Source organism: Manis pentadactyla, chromosome 7 (assembly GCF_030020395.1).
Source record: "Manis pentadactyla isolate mManPen7 chromosome 7, mManPen7.hap1, whole genome shotgun sequence".
In the NCBI taxonomy this organism is placed as follows: domain Eukaryota; kingdom Metazoa; phylum Chordata; class Mammalia; order Pholidota; family Manidae; genus Manis; species Manis pentadactyla.
The window spans coordinates 59,809,025-59,831,832 of record NC_080025.1 but is presented as its reverse complement, the minus strand read 5'-3'; the positions used below and the strand labels follow the sequence as shown (position 1 = coordinate 59,831,832).

The 22,808-nt window shown below is 35.9% G+C and overlaps 1 protein-coding gene across 2 annotated transcripts in view; it reads right to left on the bottom strand.

Annotated features, from left to right (window-relative positions):
• Positions 1-22,808, bottom strand: part of RELN (reelin) — a 482,819-nt gene that overhangs the window by 245,017 nt on the left and 214,994 nt on the right. For both annotated transcript variants that reach the window (XM_057504425.1, XM_036892412.2), the window contains exons 5-6: positions 7,295-7,327; positions 4,494-4,572 (exon numbers count right to left, since the gene is read on the bottom strand). In XM_057504425.1, the coding sequence (XP_057360408.1) occupies positions 4,494-4,572; positions 7,295-7,327 (112 nt within the window). The remainder of the gene's footprint in view (positions 1-4,493; positions 4,573-7,294; positions 7,328-22,808) is intronic.

The window sequence follows — 22,808 nt, the reverse complement described above, 5'->3', positions numbered from 1 at the left end:
CTCCATTTATATGAAATACTAACATACTAAAATAGTTCAATTCAGAAAGAGGAAGTATGAAACTATAGTTGATGTATAAGTATTAGATGTTTAAGTAAAGTGTTATAAATAGTAGATGTTTAAGTGAAGTGTTAATGAGATAAAGTATTATATGTAGGTCCTTATATCCCTCTCAATTTAGCTATAGGAGGTTTTTCTTCCCACCTGTTTTTTTTTCCTTTTTGGTTGGAGGGCTGTCTCTAGATGAATAAGACAGTTCAGCACAGTAGTGCAAACAAACCGGAACACACAGTTCATAACGGACTGTTGTCAGCAGTTCTGCTAAACTGGTGTTGCTCCATCCACACCCTCTCTCACCACCAGGGGTTCAATGGCACCTTGGAACTGATGAAGTTACTTGTTACTTAAGTGGCTGAGGTATACCAGTGTGCAGTCCCCCATTAGGGCAAAGTTCACATAGAGACGCCTCACTCCCATTAAGTCTGAGCTGCCACTATATTCCCATGAAGGGTTTTGTTGTTCTCTTCACTTTTAACTTCACTGCCATTTCTCATTCAAACAAAGCAATCAGAAGTGGCTTAGAGAGTAGGGAGATAAAGGCCCACTTCCCTAGCAGAGCCCTGGAGAGATCTGGGGAACAAGAAGCAGAAGGACTCTGCTTTGCATCTCAAGACAGAAGAAACTTAGCTGCACAATAATGCAACAGAGCATTGCCTCACAAAGATGCCTCTGGACCAGGCCCAGAGCAGCCGAACAGTTTCTGTGCCCCCAGTCGGGAAATAAATCAGAGCCACTGCTCTTAAAGAAGCTGGGACAAGGGCAGGGGCTGTCTGTGCGGACCAGTCACCAAAGCCGAGAAGAGACGGGAAGGACCCAGGGGGCTGCTGCAGGAGCCCGTGACTGGGGGACCAGAGGTGCACCTTACCCCCTAGTTTGCACTAATAAGCCCTCTGAAACTTAGTTGCAACATCAGAGAGATGAGGGAGGGCAAGCCAAGGCTCACTGAAACTTAGTTTCCACCACTGGGAGAGGCTGGGTTATGAAAGAAAAAAGGCATTTTATTTCTCTGATACCCAAGTTTGTGGACAGAATTTGTAACTGCAACACTTACGTAAGCATAAACAATTCCTAGAAGGACTGAAAGAAACTTTAATGGTTATTGCTTCTGGAGAAATGGAAATATAGGTCTAGTGTAGGAGGAAGGCTTATTTTTATTTTTTATATCACCAGGCTTTTGCCAAGCACATTTATTAATTTTTAAATCAAATCTAATATTTAAACCAACTATATAGGTAGTACATTCAATATTGAGTTGATGTGAAAAGTTTCTTGGTTCTATTCCAATTGCTGTCAAACACTTGGAATAGTAACTTGGCTATTATTTTCATTCATATTAATAGTAATATCATTTTTATATTCCTTATTTTTTACGTTCAGTCATTTGTACTTGAGATAAGAAACTTGGATATCAAGAATTACATGAAATTTAGTGAAAATAACTTGATTTCATTAGATGAGGTTAATGGAAACAAATAAGCTGTACAGTGATTAATTTTTAAACTGATCAGCAACTTCAACATTGTATAGAAATGACTTAAGTTTCTTAATTTCTCCTTTTGCCTGTCCTTACAATTTACAAATTAAATAATGCATGTGATGCTTTTTGAACCCCTTAGGAGGAACATGCTTATAAAAATAGTACATTTTTGTCTTGCGGTGGATTACTTGGTGATGATTTGGGAACTGGGCAAAGAGCAGCACCCCAGGCACTTGGCTCCTGTCTGGCCGTTGTGTGTGGCAGTGGCTGGGAGCTCTGGCATTGGCAGCAAGGACTCTCCTCTCCACATTGCCCAGTGCTGCCCAGTGGTTTCTAATTCTGTGGGGTAATGAGAGTCAAAGACAATATCATAAGGGACAAAATGCAGGTACCAACATGCGTACCAAAGAAAACAGATTGCAGGAAAGTGAAAACTGACTATGAGGTTCCAAAACAAATTAGAACTTGGTTACTTTATTAGAATTTGCCGGGATATCTGATTTTACTGGGAGCTGGCTTCTGATGTTAGGGAGTTTACGTCTATGTTTAAGGGGTTAAGGCATCCAATACCCTCTTTTTTCCCTTCTCTATGATTCTGCTGTATTTTTATTAGTATATATTCCATATATTATATAATAGAGATGCATTTAATTGGATGTCTATTTTTCATCCAAATTCAGTGAGGGGAGACTTGGGGATTCATTTAAATAAAGTAGCTAAAGATTATTTTAATAATAATGATTTTTGGTTATATCTGGGCTTAGAGAAATCAAGGAGACCAATGTGCAAATACACCATAAGAGGAAGAAAGGAAGGGAAGGATTGGGGGAGGGAGAAAGAGGAGAGAGAGAATGGGAGGAAAAAGGTGAAGGGAGGGTGACAGACCAACAGGGTGGAACGGGCGAGGGTGGGAGGGGACCAGCTTGGAAGAGCATCCATCACACCTGGCGCGGTGCCAGGTCTTTCCAGGCTCAGCAAACTTCAAAACAAAGCTGTAAGGACAGTATTTGTCTGACTTTTATTGATAAAGAAATGGGCTCAGAGAGGTGAAGCAATATTTTCACTTTTCTCAGGATACCCAACTGGCAAATGGCTAGTCAATGGTCAAACTAGACCCGCCTGGTATCAGAGCAAATGCCGCCTTTGCAACAAAGTCATCTCTCAAATGATGAGAGTTTCATAGTTTGTTTGGGGTTTTTTATTCTTTAAAAGGCTAGATGAAGGAGATTGTGGACAGTAAGGGAGAAAGCAAAATTACTCTAAAACATGATAGAAGAGAGAAGTAGGTGGCTTTTTAAAGCTAAAGAAGTTTGGTATTGTTTTTTTTTTTTTAAGTAGGATAGGCCATAGCTTAAGTAAAAGGGACATAAAATCCATAACTTTGCGAAGCGAATATCAGATAAGTCACGAAAATGAGTGAAACAAAATCAATCATGTTTTATTGATTTAAAAAACAACAGAATTTGAAACACATAAGTCACATTTCGTATTTGTCAGGAACACTCACTGAAGAAAATGAATTAGCTTGACAGAAATGAACTTACCTTGAAAGAAACAAATCATCTGATAACATCTATATTAATGGAATATTAAAAAAAAAAAAAAAACAAATGCCAAAGGAAGTAGGGAATTTTTCCTGGGATAAGTGGTGCTTAGTAATTTTTTTTGGCCTTTTATTAGTAAAGATTTTCAATTCATTTTAAGAAATTTATACTTAGGATACATTCACTAGGAAGTAAAATTTTATTGAAGAATTATTTCTTTAAATGGCATATAAATTATGAGACTTTATGAATCTGTCTTATCTCATTTTTTGCACATTTATACTATCTAGATCTGTAATTCTTTCTAGAAAAGACATAAATAGTTTCTCTGTCTATATTTAAGCACCAGCACTCTGCATCTATATGTTATCTTCAACTCTCAAATGAAGGGGCACTGTCTTCAAGAGACTCTCACTCAAATCATCTCTCCTTTTATGGAACTACAGTATATATATCTGTATCCCTCTATCTGAGGAATTTCTATCCTGGATTATAAACTTTTAAAAAATGTTTTTAGTGTCTCCTCTACTAAACTAAAAGCTACTTGAGAGAATGAACCATATCCATTTTTAATTTACTATATAACTGAAATAATTACTGCTTAATATTTGTTGAACAATGAAAATGAAGAAAAAAAGAATATCATATGATGACATTTGAGAATAAAATGGTTATTCTCCCTCTAGTCTTGAGTATTGCTTGAATTTTGGTTGCAATTTGAAAGTTTACACTAGAGCTTGTAATTTATTTTGAATTCTTAATTGTATATACAAAACATTTACTATTATAGAAAACCCACATTCATATAGTCTCTCAAAATATGCAGACCGATTCTAGCTCTAGGTTGGTAGACCTATTTCTCCAAAATCAGCAAAAATACAATGAACTGCCAACAAATTCATGTATCCATTTATGTATTAAAGAAATTTTTAATCAATGAGTGCTGGCTTATTATTTCTTTGCCCTAAAACCCCCATGGAGTGGCACCCAAACAGCCTTCAAAGGAGAGATTGGAGTATAAATAATGAGGTGATCCAATAACAGAAGTTATTGGGAAATATGACTCAAATCATCTGTCATTTCAGATAAATCATTTCCCTTCTTTTGCTTAGCATAAATGCAATTATTAGACATATTAAAGCATAACATTTTTTATGTAAAGAACTTATACAACTGAAAAAACATCTAACCATACCCATGGCTTTGATGGGCACCTAGGTTCAGTTTCTGAAGTCAAGAAGGAAACATTTTGCAGTATACATTAAGCTTAGTTCTCCAGTGGAACAATTCTCCCTGATACCTTAGCATTAAAGAGCGATTTAATTTTATGTAACTACTCCAGGGGAGCAGTCAGCATAACTTTTTTTTTCTGTATGAAACAAACCAAAGTGAGGCACAGTCTTGTAACTTACCATATATTTGGATTCAATTCCAGCTGGTGGTAGGAGTCAAAGTCATCTCGCAGGATGATACTGTCACTGTGTATTTCAGCTAAAAGAAAAATGAAGTATTTAGGAAAGAATTATACTAAACAATAGATTTAGCTACACAAAAGGGTCAACATGCTGCATTTATGAGGAATAACTACTTTAAATTAAAACTGAATTTTAAATGGACAGTAGATTATATTTACTCTGTCTCTAAACCACTAAAGGACAAGGGTAAAAGCTCTGCTGTTTAGATACCTAGAAGCCTGGAAACCAGAGCCCCCAAAGAGAAACCCTACCAGTGTCATCAGGCATGAGAAGCAAGGACGTCAAGGTCAGCACTAATCTACAAGGAGAGGTCATACAAGACTTGCCTCTCAGAGCATGACACACCTGGCAAATATTTAGTATCTAGCTCAGTTTAAAGCATAAAAGGGGATGGAATGTTCTGGCTGTTTATTTTATTGTTAGCTAATATTGCAGGTATTTGCTAACCCATTTCCTTTTCTTTTTTCTGCTATCCCTTTTACCCTGGCTTGGTTTCTCTCATTCCTTATATTCACTCATTTTTTATTTAGTGAGTAATATTTGTTAACTTATTTTCAATTTTTTAACTTATTTTTCTGTAAGAGCTGCACAGGAAAAAATGATCCACATGAGTAAGTAAAACTCCCAAATAAAGTCATGTTAGAAGTCAGGAGGAATGCCGACGAACCATACATAGTTTAAAAAATCCTATCATTACACTTGAGATGTATTAAATACCCATTTTTAAACTCTATGAGATCTTTGGGCATGCCAAGAGCAAAGAATGTTTTCCTAAACTGTAAAGTGTGTAATATATTCTACTGAATTGAGGGTAAGCAAGTAGAAACAATTTCATGGCGAGCTACAAGGGAAGTGGGCTCATTTATAAGGTTGTGTGAGGAATGATAATTATTTCTACTCAGCCTGTAAAAAAAATGTACAGCTTAAAAATATTCTCATATGATTTCCATGGTTTGCTCAAACAGTTTATTTCAGCTAATATAAATTCTCTGGACCTGTACAATTTTGTTTGAACTGGTACACATATTTTTTGGAAAAATTAAAATCATATGATCTGATTAATAATAAGATAACCAAAAATTTTAATTTTTTTCAAAGCTGATATTTTACCCTTTTTTCCCTCACTCGAATATCATTCACTGGGTAATTAAAATCACCTCCAAATATTAGGAAGCGTACTTCCAAATTCTCTCTGGTGATATTGCCACCTATAGCCATCCTCACCCTCTTTAGAACGGGTATGCCATCAGGTAAGCACATAATGAAGTCCAGAAAGCCAGTGAATCAGCATGTTTGGACAGGAATAGCTGTTCAGACTTGAAGTCTTAGGCACAACAACAGGGAGAATATGGATTTATACTGGGGAGAATACTGTGATGTGTGCTGTGCGTGGGAGTGATTTAATGATTCCTCTGAGCAGTTAGATGCAGTGCCCGAAATGCCCACAGGGTACAGCTCTCTCAAATGCCCCACCTGGCCAAGATGCGGCGGGGCCACTGCGGAGCACACGGCTGCCCGAAGGCAGGCTCCTAAGCACCTGTGTTCGTCTGCCAAAGAAGAGGAGCCCCGAGCTGTAGCGCTACATAAAAGTCAAGCTTCTTAAGGCAGATTTTCCAAAGAGAAAAACAAATTAATTGGGTTTATAGGCTGAAAGGAAGAGCCCAAGGGAGAAATAACTGACCACTGGCACGTCCCCGCGAGAGACCTCTGAGACGGCGGCAGCCAGCTGGGATGGTTTTTCATTCTTATTAAACAGTGTTATGTAGGAAACTACTTTTAAAATAAATCTTCACTGACACAGATGAGAATTTAAAAAAATATTTTTTTTAATGAAGTATAGTTGATATACAATCTTATATTGGACTTTAACTCTTAAAGATCACTTGTTCTCTGGAGAATTTTCACAAAGGGTAAGCCTCAGTGGTTATTTCTTTCCAAATGCTATTATGTCACCAACTATACAGCTTTCAAATATGGATTCATTAATCCTCATGACAAACCCAGGAGGTAGGTACTATTATGATTTATATTTTACAGACTAGGAAACTGAGACACACAGAGGTTAAGTAACTTGCTCAATGTCACGTGGCTAGTAAGCAGTGAAGGTGAAATAAACTTGGGTAGTTTGGCTCCAGAATCAGTGCTCTTAACGACTACACAACCTCGCCTTGAGAGCTGTGGTGTGCTAAGTACATGGCACTGTGAAAGGTCAGGAGAAAAATGAGACATGGTAACTTTACATGTGCCATTAGACAGAGCACAGAGTTATTCAAACAGCGTCAATTTCCGTTTTTGAAAAAATGACCAAATTATTTCTCTTTTTACAACCAAGTACAATTTGAGCAGGTATATCTCAAATCTGAAAGACCTCATTTTCCTACATTCAACACTCCATATTCACTGCCTCTCTACGCTACTGCTAAAGATGGGTAGGGGCTCTGGAGAAAATTCAGCACTTGCACCCTTGGTCAAAAGATCAGACTCAACAGGATTCCACGGACGAACATACTAACAGGTTTAAAACTCTTTCCCCTAGAGCAGCATGACCACCTCTTTGGTGAGACCCTGTGGTTCAAGCATAATCTGGACCTGAGTTTGATTTCAGTGAATGATCGGCAAGTCAGAGAGGGCAGAGCATTTATTTCCTCACCTCTGTATCATCTGTTTACATAGCCAGAGGAGTGAAGACAACTATATGTGGTACTAAGATAACTGGCCTCATGGTCTTGAACACTTACCTAGATGCGGGTGCACAGTGGACTCTGTTGGAGCTGGACCAAGAGAGAAAAAGAGAAAGATAATTGATCAGCAACATAAACAATATCTAGTAATAAACCATCACAAATACAATGACAAAACTTAGGTCATGCTAAACAAATTGATGGCTATAACTTTTTTAGAGGAATAAGAAGAAAATGCTAATAAACATTTAAAGTAAGACATCCAACTATCCAGTTATTATATTTTAAAGTCATGCATTACTCCTAAAGTGAAGAGTAGAACCCCTTACACACAGATGGTAATCTGTGTACAGATACAAGTTTAGCCAGGTATCCTTTGAAACACAAAATATAAATGTGATATGATAGTCCATGGATATGCCAAAACCCTTTCTGAGCACCTATGATATGTCAGGGGCTGCTCTGCATGTTAGGAAAACAGACAAGAAGCACCATTTTTGCCCTCAGAAAAACTTCCCACCTGGTGGGGACTATTACAATACAGTGTAATAAGTGCTACAACAGAGTGTTCAGAGGTCCTGGGGTGAGGTGGAGGACAAAGAAGGGATACCAATGCCAGGCTGATCAGGAGAAGAGGTTTCCCAGAGAAGGTGATTTCTCTGCTGAGTTTTGAAGGAACAGTAGGAGGGAAATAGGTGAGGGGACAGGACTTCTTCCTGAAATAAAAGTGGAATGGCATAGAGAAGTAAGAGAAAAGGGCCTTTGGGGAGAACTACACAATTTCAGCATGGCTGAATGAAAGTGTAAGTGGAAGGGGTACAAAAGGCAAAGTTGGGAAGATTGGGGGACAAGATCACTCACATGAGTGTTAAGAAGCCTGGACCGTACAATGAAAGCATGATGACCTTTTGAACTTTTATGAGAAAATGAATAGATATTCAAATATGCATTTTAAGAAAGGGCACTCTGGCAAGAGTTTGGAAATAAGGAACACTGCCTAATTATTACTTTGGTTATATTTTTCCTAAAAGGACCTCCAAATGAGAAATATTGTCAATTTGCTATCTAAAATTAGAGTTCACAACACAGATACTTACAAATCTTTTACATTAGCTACAGAAGAATTTCAGCTAGATATGAAAAATTTAGTTTCTATCATGAAAGTCAGTGCTTCAGCTATATTAGATGAAAAATCCAGACTTAAGCTCAAAGCCTTTCCTTTAAGATCAGGAACAAGACAAGGATGCCCACTCTCTCCACTTTTATTCAACATACTGGAGGTCCTAGCCACAGCAATTAGACAACACAAAGAAATAAAGGGCATCCAGATTGGTAAGGAAGAAGTTAAACTGTCACTGTTTGCAGATGACATGATACTGTACATAGAAAACCCTAAAGAATCCACTCCAAAACTGCTAGATCTAATATCTGAATTCAGCAAAGTTACAGGATACAAAATTAATACACATAAATCTGTTGCATCCTATACACTAACGATGAACTAGCAGAAATAGAAATCAGAAAAACAGTTTCATTCACAATTGCATCAAAAAGAATAAAATATCTACGAATAAACCTAACCAAGGAAGTGAAAGACCTATACTATGAAAACTACAGGACACTCATGAGAGAAATTAAAGAAGATACAAATAAATGGAAACACATCCTGTGCTCATGGATAGGAAGAATTAGTATTGTCAAAATGACCATCCTGCCTAAAGCAATATACAGATTCAATGCAATCCCTATCAAAATACCAACAGCATTCTTCAATGAACTAGAGCAAATCATTCTAAAATTCATATGGAATCACAAAAGACCCCAAATAGCCAAAGCAATCCTGAGAAGGAAGAATAAAGCTGGGGGCATTACACTCTCCAACTTCAAGCTCTACTACAAAGCCACAGTAATCAAGACAAGTTGGTACTGGCACAAGAGCAGAACAATAGACCAATGGAACAGACTAGAGAGCCCTGATATAAATCCAACCATATATGGTCAATTATTATATGGTGAAGGAGCTATGGACATACAATGGGGAAATGACAGCCTCTTCAACAACTGGTGTTGGAAAAACTGGGCAGCTACATGCAAGAGAATGAAACTGGATCACTGTTTAACCCCATACACAAAAGTAAACTTGAAATGGATCAAAGACCTGAATGTAAGTCATGAAACCATGAAACTCTTAGAAGACAATATAGGCAAAAATTTCCTAAATAGAAACATGAGCAACTTCTTCCTGAACGCATCTCCTCAAGCAAGGGAAACAAAAGCAAAAATAAACAAATGGGACTACATCAAACTAAAAAGCTTTTGTACAACAAAGGACACAATCAACAGAACAAAAAGGCATCCTACAGTATGGGAGAATACATTTTTAAATGACATATCCGACAAGGGGTTAACATCTAAAATATATAAAGAACTCACATGCCTCAACACCCATAAAGCAAATAACCTGATTAAAAAATGGGTGGAGGATATGAAGAGAGAATTCTCCAAAGAAGAAATTCAGATGGCCAACAGACACATGAAAAGATGCTCCACATCACTAATCATTAGGGAAATGTAAATTAAAACCACAATGAGATATCACCTCACACCAGTAAGGATGGCTAGCATCAAAAAGACTAAGAACAACAAATGCTGGCAAGGATGTGGAGAAAGAGGAACCCCCCTACACTGCTGGTGGGAATGTAGGGTAGTTCAACCATTGTGGAAAGCAATATGGAGGTTCCTCAAAAAACTAAAAACAGCAATACCATTTGACCTGGGAATCCCACTTCTTGGAATTTACCCAAAGAATACAACTTCTCAGACTCAAGAAGACACATGTACCCCTATGTTTATTGCAGCACTATTTACAATAGCCAAGATATGGAAGCAACCTAAGTGTCCATCAGTAGATGAATGGATAAAGAAGTGGTACATAAATACAATGGAATACTATTCAGCCATAAGAAAGAAACAAATCCTACCATTTGCAACAACATGCATGGAGCTGGAGGATATTATGCTCAGTGAAATAAGCCAGGTGGAGAAAGAGACAAGTGCCAAATGATTTCCCTCATTTGTAGAGTATAACAACGAAGTAAAACTGAAGGAACAAAACATGAGCAGACTCACAGACTCCAACAAGGGACTAGTGGTTACAATGGGGAAGGGTGTGGGAGGGCGGGTGGGGAGGAAGGGAGAAAGGGATTGAGGGGTATTATGTTTAGTATACATGGTGTAGGGGGGTCATGGGGAGAACAGTGTAGCACAGAGAAGGCAAATAGTGAATCTGTGGCATCTTACTACACTGATGGACAGTGACTGTAATGGGGTATGGGTGGGGACTTGATAATGTGGGTGCATGTAGTGACCACATTGTTTTTCCACTTGAAACCGTCATAAGAGTGTATATTAATAATACCTTAATAAAAAAAAGAAAAAAGAAAAATCCAGACTTAACCTCATTTTAAAACTAGAGACTGATGTTTGTTTTATTGCTTTATAACAACATATTATACATGTAGAAAATACTTGCATTCTGATTTTTGAAACAGACTCTATGGAAAGAGCAATGGATGCAGTTGTTAGAAAACAGTTAGTATATATATATACAAATGTTTTAAATGCTCAGTTTATGGAGCTCTTTAAAAAAAAAGAAACTTTTAATTATCTTGTATTTTGTGCTAATGCTTATTGGTTAAGTCATAGAAGAGTTTTACAAAGTCACGGAACTGCTAACTCTAATTTAAGATTTTCTTGAAACAAGAGAAATAATCGCCAGTTATCCAATAATCAATGAAAGAAATATGGCACATTGATGTGTGTTTCCTTATCAATATCACACTGCATATGAATGAGCTGAATTTGAAGCTTCAAGGGAAGCAAAAGTTTGTTTGCAAAGTAGTTGGAAAAGTAAGAGAATTTAAGTTGAAACTGAAACCTCTAAAATACAAATAAATAAGATTTCACACACTTTTCTAACATGAATCAATATGCAAAAGATTTTCATTGCACTTGACAGCATTTTCCAAATTGTCTGCAAAATTCTCCAAGAAAAATTTGAGGAATGTCCTGTTGATATTAATAATTTTAGAATTGCTTTTCAATTTACGCAATAACCCTATGAATCCCATGTTAATAATACTAGGGTTGACATAAGAATAAATGAATTTGCTTGGACAGATAGTTCTGAAACTGATAAATGTTTCCAGCAAGGTTAAATCACCTCTCTTAAAAAAAGATGGACAAATTTTGTCCAAGCAGATGTGAATATTAAAGGAAAATAATTTTTTGATATTTGATTCAGTTATTGGAAGTCCCTTAAGCAGCTATGGAACACATGGATATGTGTATCTAGTTTTCAACTATAAATTTTATGAAATCTTAGTACAGATAAAATATTCCAATACTTCAGATATGCTCTAAGTGTAAAATACACACCAGAGTTTGGATACTTAGTATGAAAAAAAGTAAACCATCTCATGAATAATTTTATATTGACTATATTACATTAAAATATTTACTTTTTTGTACTAATTTTCCTCCTTATGAAATTAAATGTTTAATGTTTTATATATTCTGTATTAAATAAAATAAATTATTAAAGTCATTTTTTTATGGTTACTAGAATATTTAAAACTATATATGTGGCTCATTTTATACTTCTATTGGACAGTGCTGAACAAGAGCCAGGAGGTGCTCCATACTGGGTATCAATTAGAGAATCCTTATCACACAGGAGGAGGTGCAGTCACAGAAGAAGACCAAGTCACTCAGAGAGAATGGAGAGTATAAAAAAAGATTTCAAATGAAGAGGCAAACGTGCATTTAAGGCACTGGTAGAAGAAGAGGGACTAGTAAAGGAAACTTAGAAATTTTGAGTTCATTTTATTATGGAAATAGGGAAAACAGAGTTTAAGAGGGAAGATGGTTGAAGGAGACACCAGAATAATTCCCATAAAGCTGCTACGCATTGAGAACAGACTGTTACCAAAGCATTGTTTTCAGCAGGGACTGTAGATGAAACCAGGGAGTTTGGCCTCAGAGGCCACGCTCTTAATGACTGGCAGACTGCTCTTTCAAGAAGGTTCATTGCAAAGACAAGAAATAAGATTTTGTAACACCTGATGAGGGAGTAGGACCAAAGAGATTCTTTTGTTTGCTTTCTTTTCTTAAGATATTTACCGTGTCCAGTATTAGCTACCATGTAAAAAGTGTTCTCTGTATACATGGGATAATCATTGTGAAGAAGGGGAGGAAATAACATCTATAATATACATAACTTCAAGAAAACTGGAAAGTAAGTTAGTTAAATGTAAATTTTCTGGCAGTTTTCCATTACAGATATTTACTAGCCAATACAATGGTTAGAGGAGTATAGTAAAATATCTAGAGACATCAGTTCAGTTACCACTTGATTTTAAATGACTCAGGCAACTTAGACCTGGATCCAATAAAGGGGGTAAGTTATAAGCTGTTTTACTCTGCTTTAACCCAAGGAATCTATCTGAATTGATATCTACCTTTTCTAAATTACTTTGGCATACGGCATTTTTCACTGAACTACCTACAACATAATCATGGGGGGTGGGGGTGTTTAGAAAAGACACTGGCTCAGCGTTTCTGGGGATGGAGCCTCAGAATTTGTATTTGTAAAAACCTCTCCAACTGCTTCTGACAGAAAGCCAAGCTTAAAAACCACTGGTCTTAATGATACAATCCAGCCCTTGTTTTTAAAGCATGCAGAACTGTTCTCTGTATCAGGTATCTCTCCCAAGAAGAAACAAATTCCTTGAAGGCAAAAAATATGCCCATCCAGGCACCAGCCTAAGCTGGAAATAGATTCTCAATACTGACTTGCATTGAGAGCTTCCTCTCAGTTGTAATATATTGTATGATATTTTGGAAAGTAATTGATGATCCAAACTTGCCAAAAAAGTCCTTTAGTATAAGTAGTCTGGATAGTTTAAACATCCAATAGGTATCCTCCTGGATTTAATCTAATTCAATAAATTTAAATCATGTTTTAAATGACTAATTAGGAAAACTCAATTCAATATTTTTAACAAAAATTCGCTGAGATAGCTAAACATTATTTACTCAAAAAGAAGAACATACTTAATACTTGATGAAGGGAAAAATACTAATTTCCCTGAAAAATATTCATGAATGTATGGCATAAATATGGTCCAAAATCTAGTTAAGTACTGGGCCTAGAAAGTTTATTTTAATCATGTCTCAGTAAGTGGCTATATCAGTCTAGTTTTATGTAGTATAACAAAAATTTCTAAGTCTGTAGGAAATTGACCATCTTTTCCACATTCACTGGGGGTAAATGTATCACAGAAAAAATTAGAATAAGTAGCCTGAAGTATAATATAATTCAACATCATTTATTACACTCCCACTTGAATAGTACCTGCTTTGCCTTATACTGCTAACATGGCTGAATTACTCCATTCTTGAATTATGTGAATTTGGTAAAAAGGTCTTTACTCTTTCCTTTATTAAATTTAAAATGCATGCTTCGGAAAGGTCCTAATTTGTCAACCTTCTATGTGCTTTTCCAGTGGCATATCTCCAAGTATACTTTTCCTGCTCCTTTGCCATTGAACTAGTTCTGATTCATTTTTCTAGATTGCTTAAATGTTTTTATCTCAACATTTTGTTGGTCTGTTATTGATCTCTGCCTCTCTGAGGACCCTATGCTACCCCACCCCACCACCCACTTCAGTCCAGTTTCCAAACTCTTTTGAATCCGAAATTGATTGACCGACTGTAGATACCATACAAAGTTGCCAAATGACTTAAATTGTGAAGTTTTGTTTCTAAGAATGAAAGAGAACAAAAATTTTCCTAAAGAAGTAGACTTTGGAGAAAACAGGACAGAACAACTTTAAGAGAAGTGTAACAGACATCCCTGTTTCTTCCAGGTATCTCTGCATCATGATAAGGAGACCAGATCAGAAGCTCAACCACAGGGACACACAAGGGAAGATGCAGTGCAGGTGGGAGCCCTGCTAGCTGTCAGAACACTGAATTAGAGAGAGAATACAGCCTGGAGTAGTTCTGTACCCAGAAATATCACTGAGGGGGAAGTTTTGTATGGTCCTCACTGGTGAGACACATGAACCCATACATAAAGGCCGGACAAACCTTTACACTGTGTAGGAACTCACTCTTTATCTTAACATGAAACTGTTAAATTTGGATATTCCTAGACTCACAACAATTGGTTGTAAATCCTACACTACAGAAAATACTCACTTCTGAGAAAAATTCTAGGAGTTTACTTTGGTTTATACAAACACTTGATTACTTATGAAATCATTTTTCTTCCCATAAATATGTTGGGGCATTTCAGCTTAATATGAAGTTTCTACCAATAACTTGTAAGCTCTTATAAGTAGCGCAATAGTTAGAGGTTAACTTTCAGTGGCATTTTAGATTTAAAGTACAATGCTGTGGGATGCCGCATCCTGCAGTTGGATTTCATGGATCACTCCAAGGAGATCCATGAGCATTGGCACTGGATAAATTAGCCCAATTTAGGGCAAGGGGAAAATGGAAGAGTAGGAGGACCCTGAGCTTACCTCCTTGCACAGACCCAGCAAGTCTGCAATTATTTATGAGCAACTCTCTCTGAGAATGATCTGAAGACTATCAGAATAGCTTCTCCACTGCTAAAGACATAAAGAAGCTTCAGTGAGAAGATTAGGAGGGGCAGAGATGTGGTGAGGAACCAAGTCCCCCAGCACTGCAACCCGCAAGCAGGAGGGATACCGCGGGTACAGGTCATCCCTGAGGAGTATGGAGGTCAGCCACACCTCAGGCAGCCTGTTCTGTGGGTCTGCCCCATGAAGATGGCCTACCATAATGACCAGCTTTGAAACTCTGGGAGAGCTGGAAGGCTGTAAGAAACTGAGACTATTCTTTTAAAGGACCCTCACGCAGTATTACTCACTCTGAGACCCAGCACAGAGGCAGCACTTTGAAAAGTACCTGGGCTATAATGAAGGAGACTTATTGACTAATTTGAGGTGTGTGCTGGATAGGCAGGTATCTGCAGGAATTGGCTCCAGGAAGAGAAAAACCGACTGGCACCATTTTTCTTGGCTTCATTCAGCCTAGCTGTCCAGATGCTGGTGGGCTCCACTTCTGATACTATCCACTTTGCTAGCACTGCTCACCCCTTTCCAGCAGTCCCCTGCAAAACCACCATGCTCTACCTGCCCACCCTGGCAGAAGCCCCTCCAAAGTGGCTACTGCCCTGTCACAGCAGGTGGGCAGACCCATCTGGGACAAGTGCCCTTCCAAAGCACTCTTGCTCCCAGGGAGTTGTGGGGGCAGTCATACCAACCAGCACACCTGCAGCCGTTGCTGCTGGATCCGTACTGGAGGGCTAACCTGGTGTACCAGCAGGTTCAGAGCATCTATATCCGGGCCTTTCAGCCAGAGTTATGGGATGCCAACCCTGCCCATCAGTGCACCCACAGCAGCTACAACCCAAACACACAGGAAGGTGCATGCAGACCACACAGGGGATACTGTGGAGCACTTGGTTATGGTGACTACAGGAGATTGCACTCCTGGGTTCCACAGGATGCCTTCTGCATAAGGCCACTATCTTCAGGACCAGGATATGTAGCTGACCTACCTAATACATAGAAACAGAGAGTCAGACAAAATGAGAAGGCAGTGGAATACACATTCCAAGTGGAAGAAGAAAACAAAACCTGAAAAAAGAACTAAACAAATGGGAGATGAGCAACCTACCTGATAGAGAGTTCAAAGTAATGGTACTAAAGATGCCCACTGAACTTGGGAAAGAATGGATGAACTCAGTGAAAAGTTCAACAGAAAGATAGAAAATAAAAATGAACCAATATGAGCTAGAGAATATAATAACTAAAATGAAAAATCTACTAGAGGGATTCAACAGCAGATAAGAAGGTATGGGAGAATGGATCAGCAATATGGAAGACGGAGTAGTGGAAACCATCTAAGCTGAACAGCAAAAAGAAAAAACAATTTTAAAAATGAGGACAAGTTAAGGGACTTCTAGAACAATAAACATACTAACATCTGCTTTTTAGGAGTCCCATTAGGAGAAGAGACAAAGGGGCGGGAAACTTACTTGGAAAAATAATAAATTTCCCTAAATTGGAGAAAGAAACAGACGTCCAGGTCCAGCAATAACAGAGAACCCCAAACAAGATGAACCCAAAAAGGTCCATACAAATGCAAATTATAATTAAAATGTTAAAAATTAATGATAAAGAGAGAATCTTAAAAGTGGCAGGAAGAAAGCAACCAGTTTACATAACAAGGGAAACTCCAAAAGGCTGTCAGCTGAATTTTTAGCAGGAACTCTGCAGGCCAGAAGGGAGCAGTAGGGTATATTCAACATGTTGAAGGGAAGAAACCTACAATCAAGAATACTGCAAGATTATCATTCAGATTTGAAGAAGAGAAAGAGATTTTCAGATAAACAAAAGTTGGTCACCACTAAACTGGCCTTACATGAAATGTAAAAGGGACTTTTTTAAGAGGAAAAGAAAAAGGTATAACTAAGAGTAAGAAAATTATGAAAGGTTCACCTGGTAAAGGCAAGCATATAGAAAAGTAGATGAATCACTTAAAAGCTAGGATGGACAAACATAATAAATCAACTATACCAATAATAATTAGTTAAGGGGTACACAAAATAAAAAGGTGTAAAATACAAAAAGTGGAGGGGAAAATGAAAATGTGGTGTTTTAGAAGGTATTGACCATCAACTTAAAATAAACTGCTATATACATAGGGTGTTATATATGAACCTATGGTAACCATGGACCAAAAGCTTATAATAGATACACAAAAAATGAAGATAGGAATCTAAGCATAAAACCTAAAGTCATCGAATCATAAAGGAAGGGAACAAAGAAGAAAGGAACAGAGAACTACAAACCAACCAGAAAACAATTAACAAAATGGCAATAACACACCTATCAACAATAATTTTAAGTGTAACTGGTCTAAATTATTCAATCATAAGACATAAAGTAACTGAATAGATAAAAAAAATAAGAGTCACCTTTATGCTGCCTACAAGGCAGTCACTTCAGACCTAAACACATATACAGACTAAAAGTGAAGAAATAGAAAAAGATATTCCATGCAAGAGGACACATTTTTTTCCTCCTGCCCTCTTTATTTATCTTTTTGTGTTAAGAGCTCTTAACATAAGATGTACCTTCTTAGCAAAATTTCTCAGTATGCAATACAGTATTGTTAACTATAGGCTCTACAGGTTCTATGCTCTATGCAAGAGGAAATTATAAAAAAGTAGGGGTAGCAGTACTTACATCAGACAAAACAGACTTTAAAACAAAGAATATAACAAGAGATGAAGGGCATTACATAAAGGGAGAAATGCAACAAGAGGTCATAACAATTTTAATATCTATGCATGAAAGTTAGGAGCATCTAAATACATGAAGCAAGTATTAACAGACATAAAGTGAGAGATTGACAGTAGTACAATATTAGTAGGCAATTCGCAGATGACTTCAACATCCCACTTACATCAAGAGAGATCATCCACAGAAAATCAATAAGGAAAGAGTGGTTCTGAGTGACACATTTGACCAGATATACTTAACAGATATATGCAGAATATTCCATTTTAAAATGGCAGAACATATTCTTTTCAAGGGAACATGGAACATTCCCTAAGATAGATCACATGTTAGGGCACAAAACAAGTTTCAATAAATTTAAGAAGATAGAAACACCAACCATCTGCTCCAACCACAATGTTATAAAACTAGAAATCAATTACAAGGGAAAAAACTTGGAAAAACCCTCACAGAGGTTAAACAACATGCTACTAAACAATTAATGGGTCAATGAAGAAATCAAAATACCAGCATCATTTTTCATAGAACTAGAATTAAGAAATTGAAGAGGAAATAAAAGCCTTTGAGACAAATGAAAATGACAATATCCTAAATTTTTGGAGACAGCAAAAGCAGTTTTCAGAGGGAAGTTTATAGCAAAATAAGCCTACCCCAAGAAACAAGAAAACCCCCCAAATAAACCATCTAACTTTACACCTAAATGAACTAGAAAAAAGAAGAACAAAGTCCAAAGTTATTAAAAGGAAGGAAATGATAAATATCAAAGTGGAAATAAATTAGAGACTAAGAAAATAATAGAAAAGATCTGTGAAATTAAGACCTGGTTCTTTGAAAAAATAAACTGAATTATTTTACCTTTAGCTAAACTCATCAAAAAAAAGAGAGAGATGGTTCATATAAAATAAAAAATGAAAGAGAAATTACAACTGACACCACAGAAATTTAAAAGATTATGAGACTACTATAAAAATTATATGCTAAAAAACTGAACAATCTAGAAGAAATTGATAAATTCATAGAAACATGCAAACTTCCAATACTGAATCAAGAACCAAGTGGAATATCTATGGTACATATACACATGGAATATTATTCACCCATAAAAGGAAATAAATCCTGCCATTTGTGACAACATGGATGGACTTAGAGGGTATTATGCTAAGTGAAATAAACCAGATGCAGAAAGACAAATACCATATGATTTCACTTACATGTGAAATCTAAAAACAAAATGAGTAAAACAGCAGTGGACTAATAGATATTGAGAAGTGACTGACGGTTACCATAGAGGAGGTGTTGGAGTAGGTGGGTGAAATATGGGAAGGGCATAAAGAGGCACAAAATCTCAATAATAATACAAATTAGTCACAGGGATGAAAGTACAGCACAGAGAATATAGTCAATAGTTCTTTGTAACATCTTTCTATGTTGACAGATAGTAACTACAGTAGTTGGGTTGAGGATTTAATAATGTATATAACTGTTGAATCACTGTGTTGAATACTTGAAACAATATAATACTGTATATCAACCATACTTCAATTTAAAAATATATCAATAACAATAAAAAGGAAGAAATAGAATATTTGGACAGACCAATAATAAGTAATAAAAGTGAATCAGTAATCAAAAAATTCCCCCAAAATATCCCAGGACCAGAGAGTGAATTCTACCAAACATTTAAAGGAGAATTAATGCCTACCCTTCTCAAAATACTCCAAAAATTTGAAGAGGAAGGAAAGCTTTCGAAGTCATTCCATTAGGACAGCACTACCCTGATACAAAATGAAAGACACTTCAAAAAACCCAAGAAATTTACAGGCCAATATCCCTAATGAACACAGATACAAAAATTTGCAACAAAATATTAGCAAAACAAATTCAAAAATACATTAAAAAGATCATTCACCATGAACAAGTGGGATTTATTCCAGGATGCAAGGATGGCTTAATATCTTCACATCAACCAATATGATACACTATATTAACAAAATGAAGGAAAAAAGTCATATGATAATCTCAAAAATAGATGCAGAAAAAGTATCAGAAAAAATTCAACATCTATATATAATAAAAATTCTTAACAAGGTGGAAGAGGGAGAACATACTTCAACAACATAAAGGCCATATATAACAAACCCACAGCTAACGTTATACTCAATGGTGAAAATCTGAAAGCTTTTCCAGTAAGATCACGAGCAGGACAAGGATGCCTACTCTCACCATTTTTTATTCAAGTAGTACTGGAAGTCCTAATCATAATGATCAGACAAGAAAAAGAAAGAAAAGACATCCAAATTGGTGAAGAAGTAAATCTGCAACTATTTGCAAGTGACACACTGTATACAGAAAGCCTTAAAGATGCCACCACAAAAGGATTAGAACTAGTAAATAAATTCAGTAAAGTCTTAGGATACAAAATCAGTATATAGAAATTGCATTTTTTGTGCACTAATATTGAATAGCAGAAGGAGAAATTAAGAAAACAATGCCATTTACAATTATATCCAAAAGAATAAAATACCTAGGAATAAATTTAATGAAGAAGGTATAAGACCTGCACTCTGCAAATTATAAGATATTGGTGAAAGAACTGAAGATAACACAAATAAATGGAAAGATGTACCATGCTCATTTCTTAGAAGAATTAATATTGTTTAAATGTCCATACCACCCAAAGCAATCTACAGATTCAATGCAATTCCTATCAAAATATCAATGCCATTTTTTACAGAACTAGAGCAAATAATCCTAAAATTTGTAAGGAACCACAAAAGACCCCAAACAGCCACAGCAGTCCTGCAAAAGAACAAAGGTGGAGGTATCACACTTTCAGATTTCAAGCTGTACTACATATCTCTAGTAATCAAAATAATATTGCACTGGCACAAAACTAGACACATAAGTCAATGGAACAGAATAGAGAGCCCAGAAATAAGCTCATGCTCATATGGCCAATTAAACCATGATAAAGGAGTCAAGAATATACAATGGGAAAAAGATAGTCTCTTCAATAAATGGTGTTAGAAAACTAGACAGCTACATGTAAAAGAATGAAACTGGACTACTTTCCTACATCATATACAAAAACAAACTCAAAATGGGTTAAAAACCTAAATGTAAGACATGGAACCATAATAGCTCCTAAATAGAACATAGGCAATAAATTATTGGACATTGGTCTTTGCAATATATTTTGGATCTATATCCTCAAGCATGGATGACAAATGCAAAAATAAACAATTGGGACTACATGAAACTAAAAAGCTTTTGCACAGTGAAGGAAGCCATCAACAAAACAAAAAGGTGACCTATTAAATAGGAGAAAGATATTTGCAAATGGTATATATGAAAAGGGACTAATATTCAAAATACATAAAGAACTCATATAATTCAACATCAAAATTTTTCTGATTAAAAAAATGGGATAGCACTAGAACAGACATTTTTTCAAAGAAAATATATAGGGGGCCAACAGGCACAGGAAAAGATGCACATCATTAATCATCAAGGGAAATGTAAATCAAAACCAGTATCACCACATACCAGTCAGAATGGTTAGTATGAAAAAGAGAAGAAATAAGTGTTGGTGAGGATGTACAGAAAAGAGAACCCTCATCCACCTTGGTAGGAATAAAAACTGGTACAGCCATTATGGAAAACAGTATGGAAATTTCTCATAAAATTAAAAACAGAACTACCATATGATCTAGTAATTCTACTTTCAGGTATTTATCTGAAAATGGAAACACTAATTCAAAAAGATAAATGCACACCTAAGTTATTGCAGCATTATTTACAATAGCCAAGGTATAGAAGCAACCTTAGTGTCCATTGATAGATGAATGGATAAAGAAGATGTAATATATATATATGCAATGGAATATTACTCCACCATAAAAAAGAAAAAAATCTTGCTATTTGTGACAACATGGATGGACCTAAAAGTCATACAGAGAAAGACAAATACCATATGATTTCATTTATACAGAGAATATAAAAAAATAAAACAAATGAATAAACAAAACTAAAGAGAGACAAACCCATATTTCCAGAGGACAAACTGGTGGTTAGAAGGGTGCTGGGGGCTTGGGTGAGATAGGTGAAGGGGTTAAGAGGTATAAACTTCCATTTATAAAATAAGTAAGCCACAGGGATGTAAAGTACAGCATAGGGAATACAGCCAATAATGTAATAACTTTGTATGGTGACAAATGGTAACTATACTTACTGTGGTGAACATTTCTTAATTATATAAATGTTAAATCACTATGTTACACCTTAAACTAATATAATATTTATGTCAATTATGCTTCAATTTAAAAATGAAAAAGTAAATGTTAACATCGAAAAAATAAATAAATAAATAAATAATTCATTAATGTTGGAAAAAATAAACCCAACATGCAATTCTGAATATTTAGTTTGTTACTAATCCTAGGCAAGATGAACACATCACTGCCTGGGTTAATAAAACACATGAAGATAAATCAATTTGTGTTTTAGTGAACTGTAGAGCTCATTAAAATAATCACACATCTTTGTAAATTTTACCCAAACTTATGGCATTGAGATCTACAAAAATTACAGAAACTATCTTCTCTGTAATGCTTAATCAGGTGTAAGTAATTGGGCCAAACTTGAAATTGAACTTAAATTGTATCTTGATAACTTACGGAGTATGCCAAGTGTCATCAAAATGAATCAACTTAGTCAAAATCACAGATAAATTATGAAATGTTAAATAAGCAAGTTAAAATGAAGATTCTACTTGCTTAAAAAAATAAAATAAAAGCAAGCCAACAAATGTAAGAGTCATGATAGCATCTCACTAAAAACTCCATATTTATTAAAAGTTGTTTCCAGCAAAGGATTAAGAATCAGGCATGGCATACTTTGATTCAATTTTAGTTTAAAAAGCCAAACACCTTTACAATGATAAAATAATCAACAAAAATTGGTGGCAATTTTACCAAGAAAGTATTTATAAATGAGGATCTATGTAATTTCATTAGCTAATTACCTCCTGAGATCAGGTGAGAAAAAAAATGGGAAATTTCAAAAATTTTAAGCATAATACAATTCTTTCATACTAGAGAGGTAATAAGTATTTTTAATGTCAAAATCACTTGTAAATGTGGATTTATTATATTTTTTTCAGATTCCTTTTG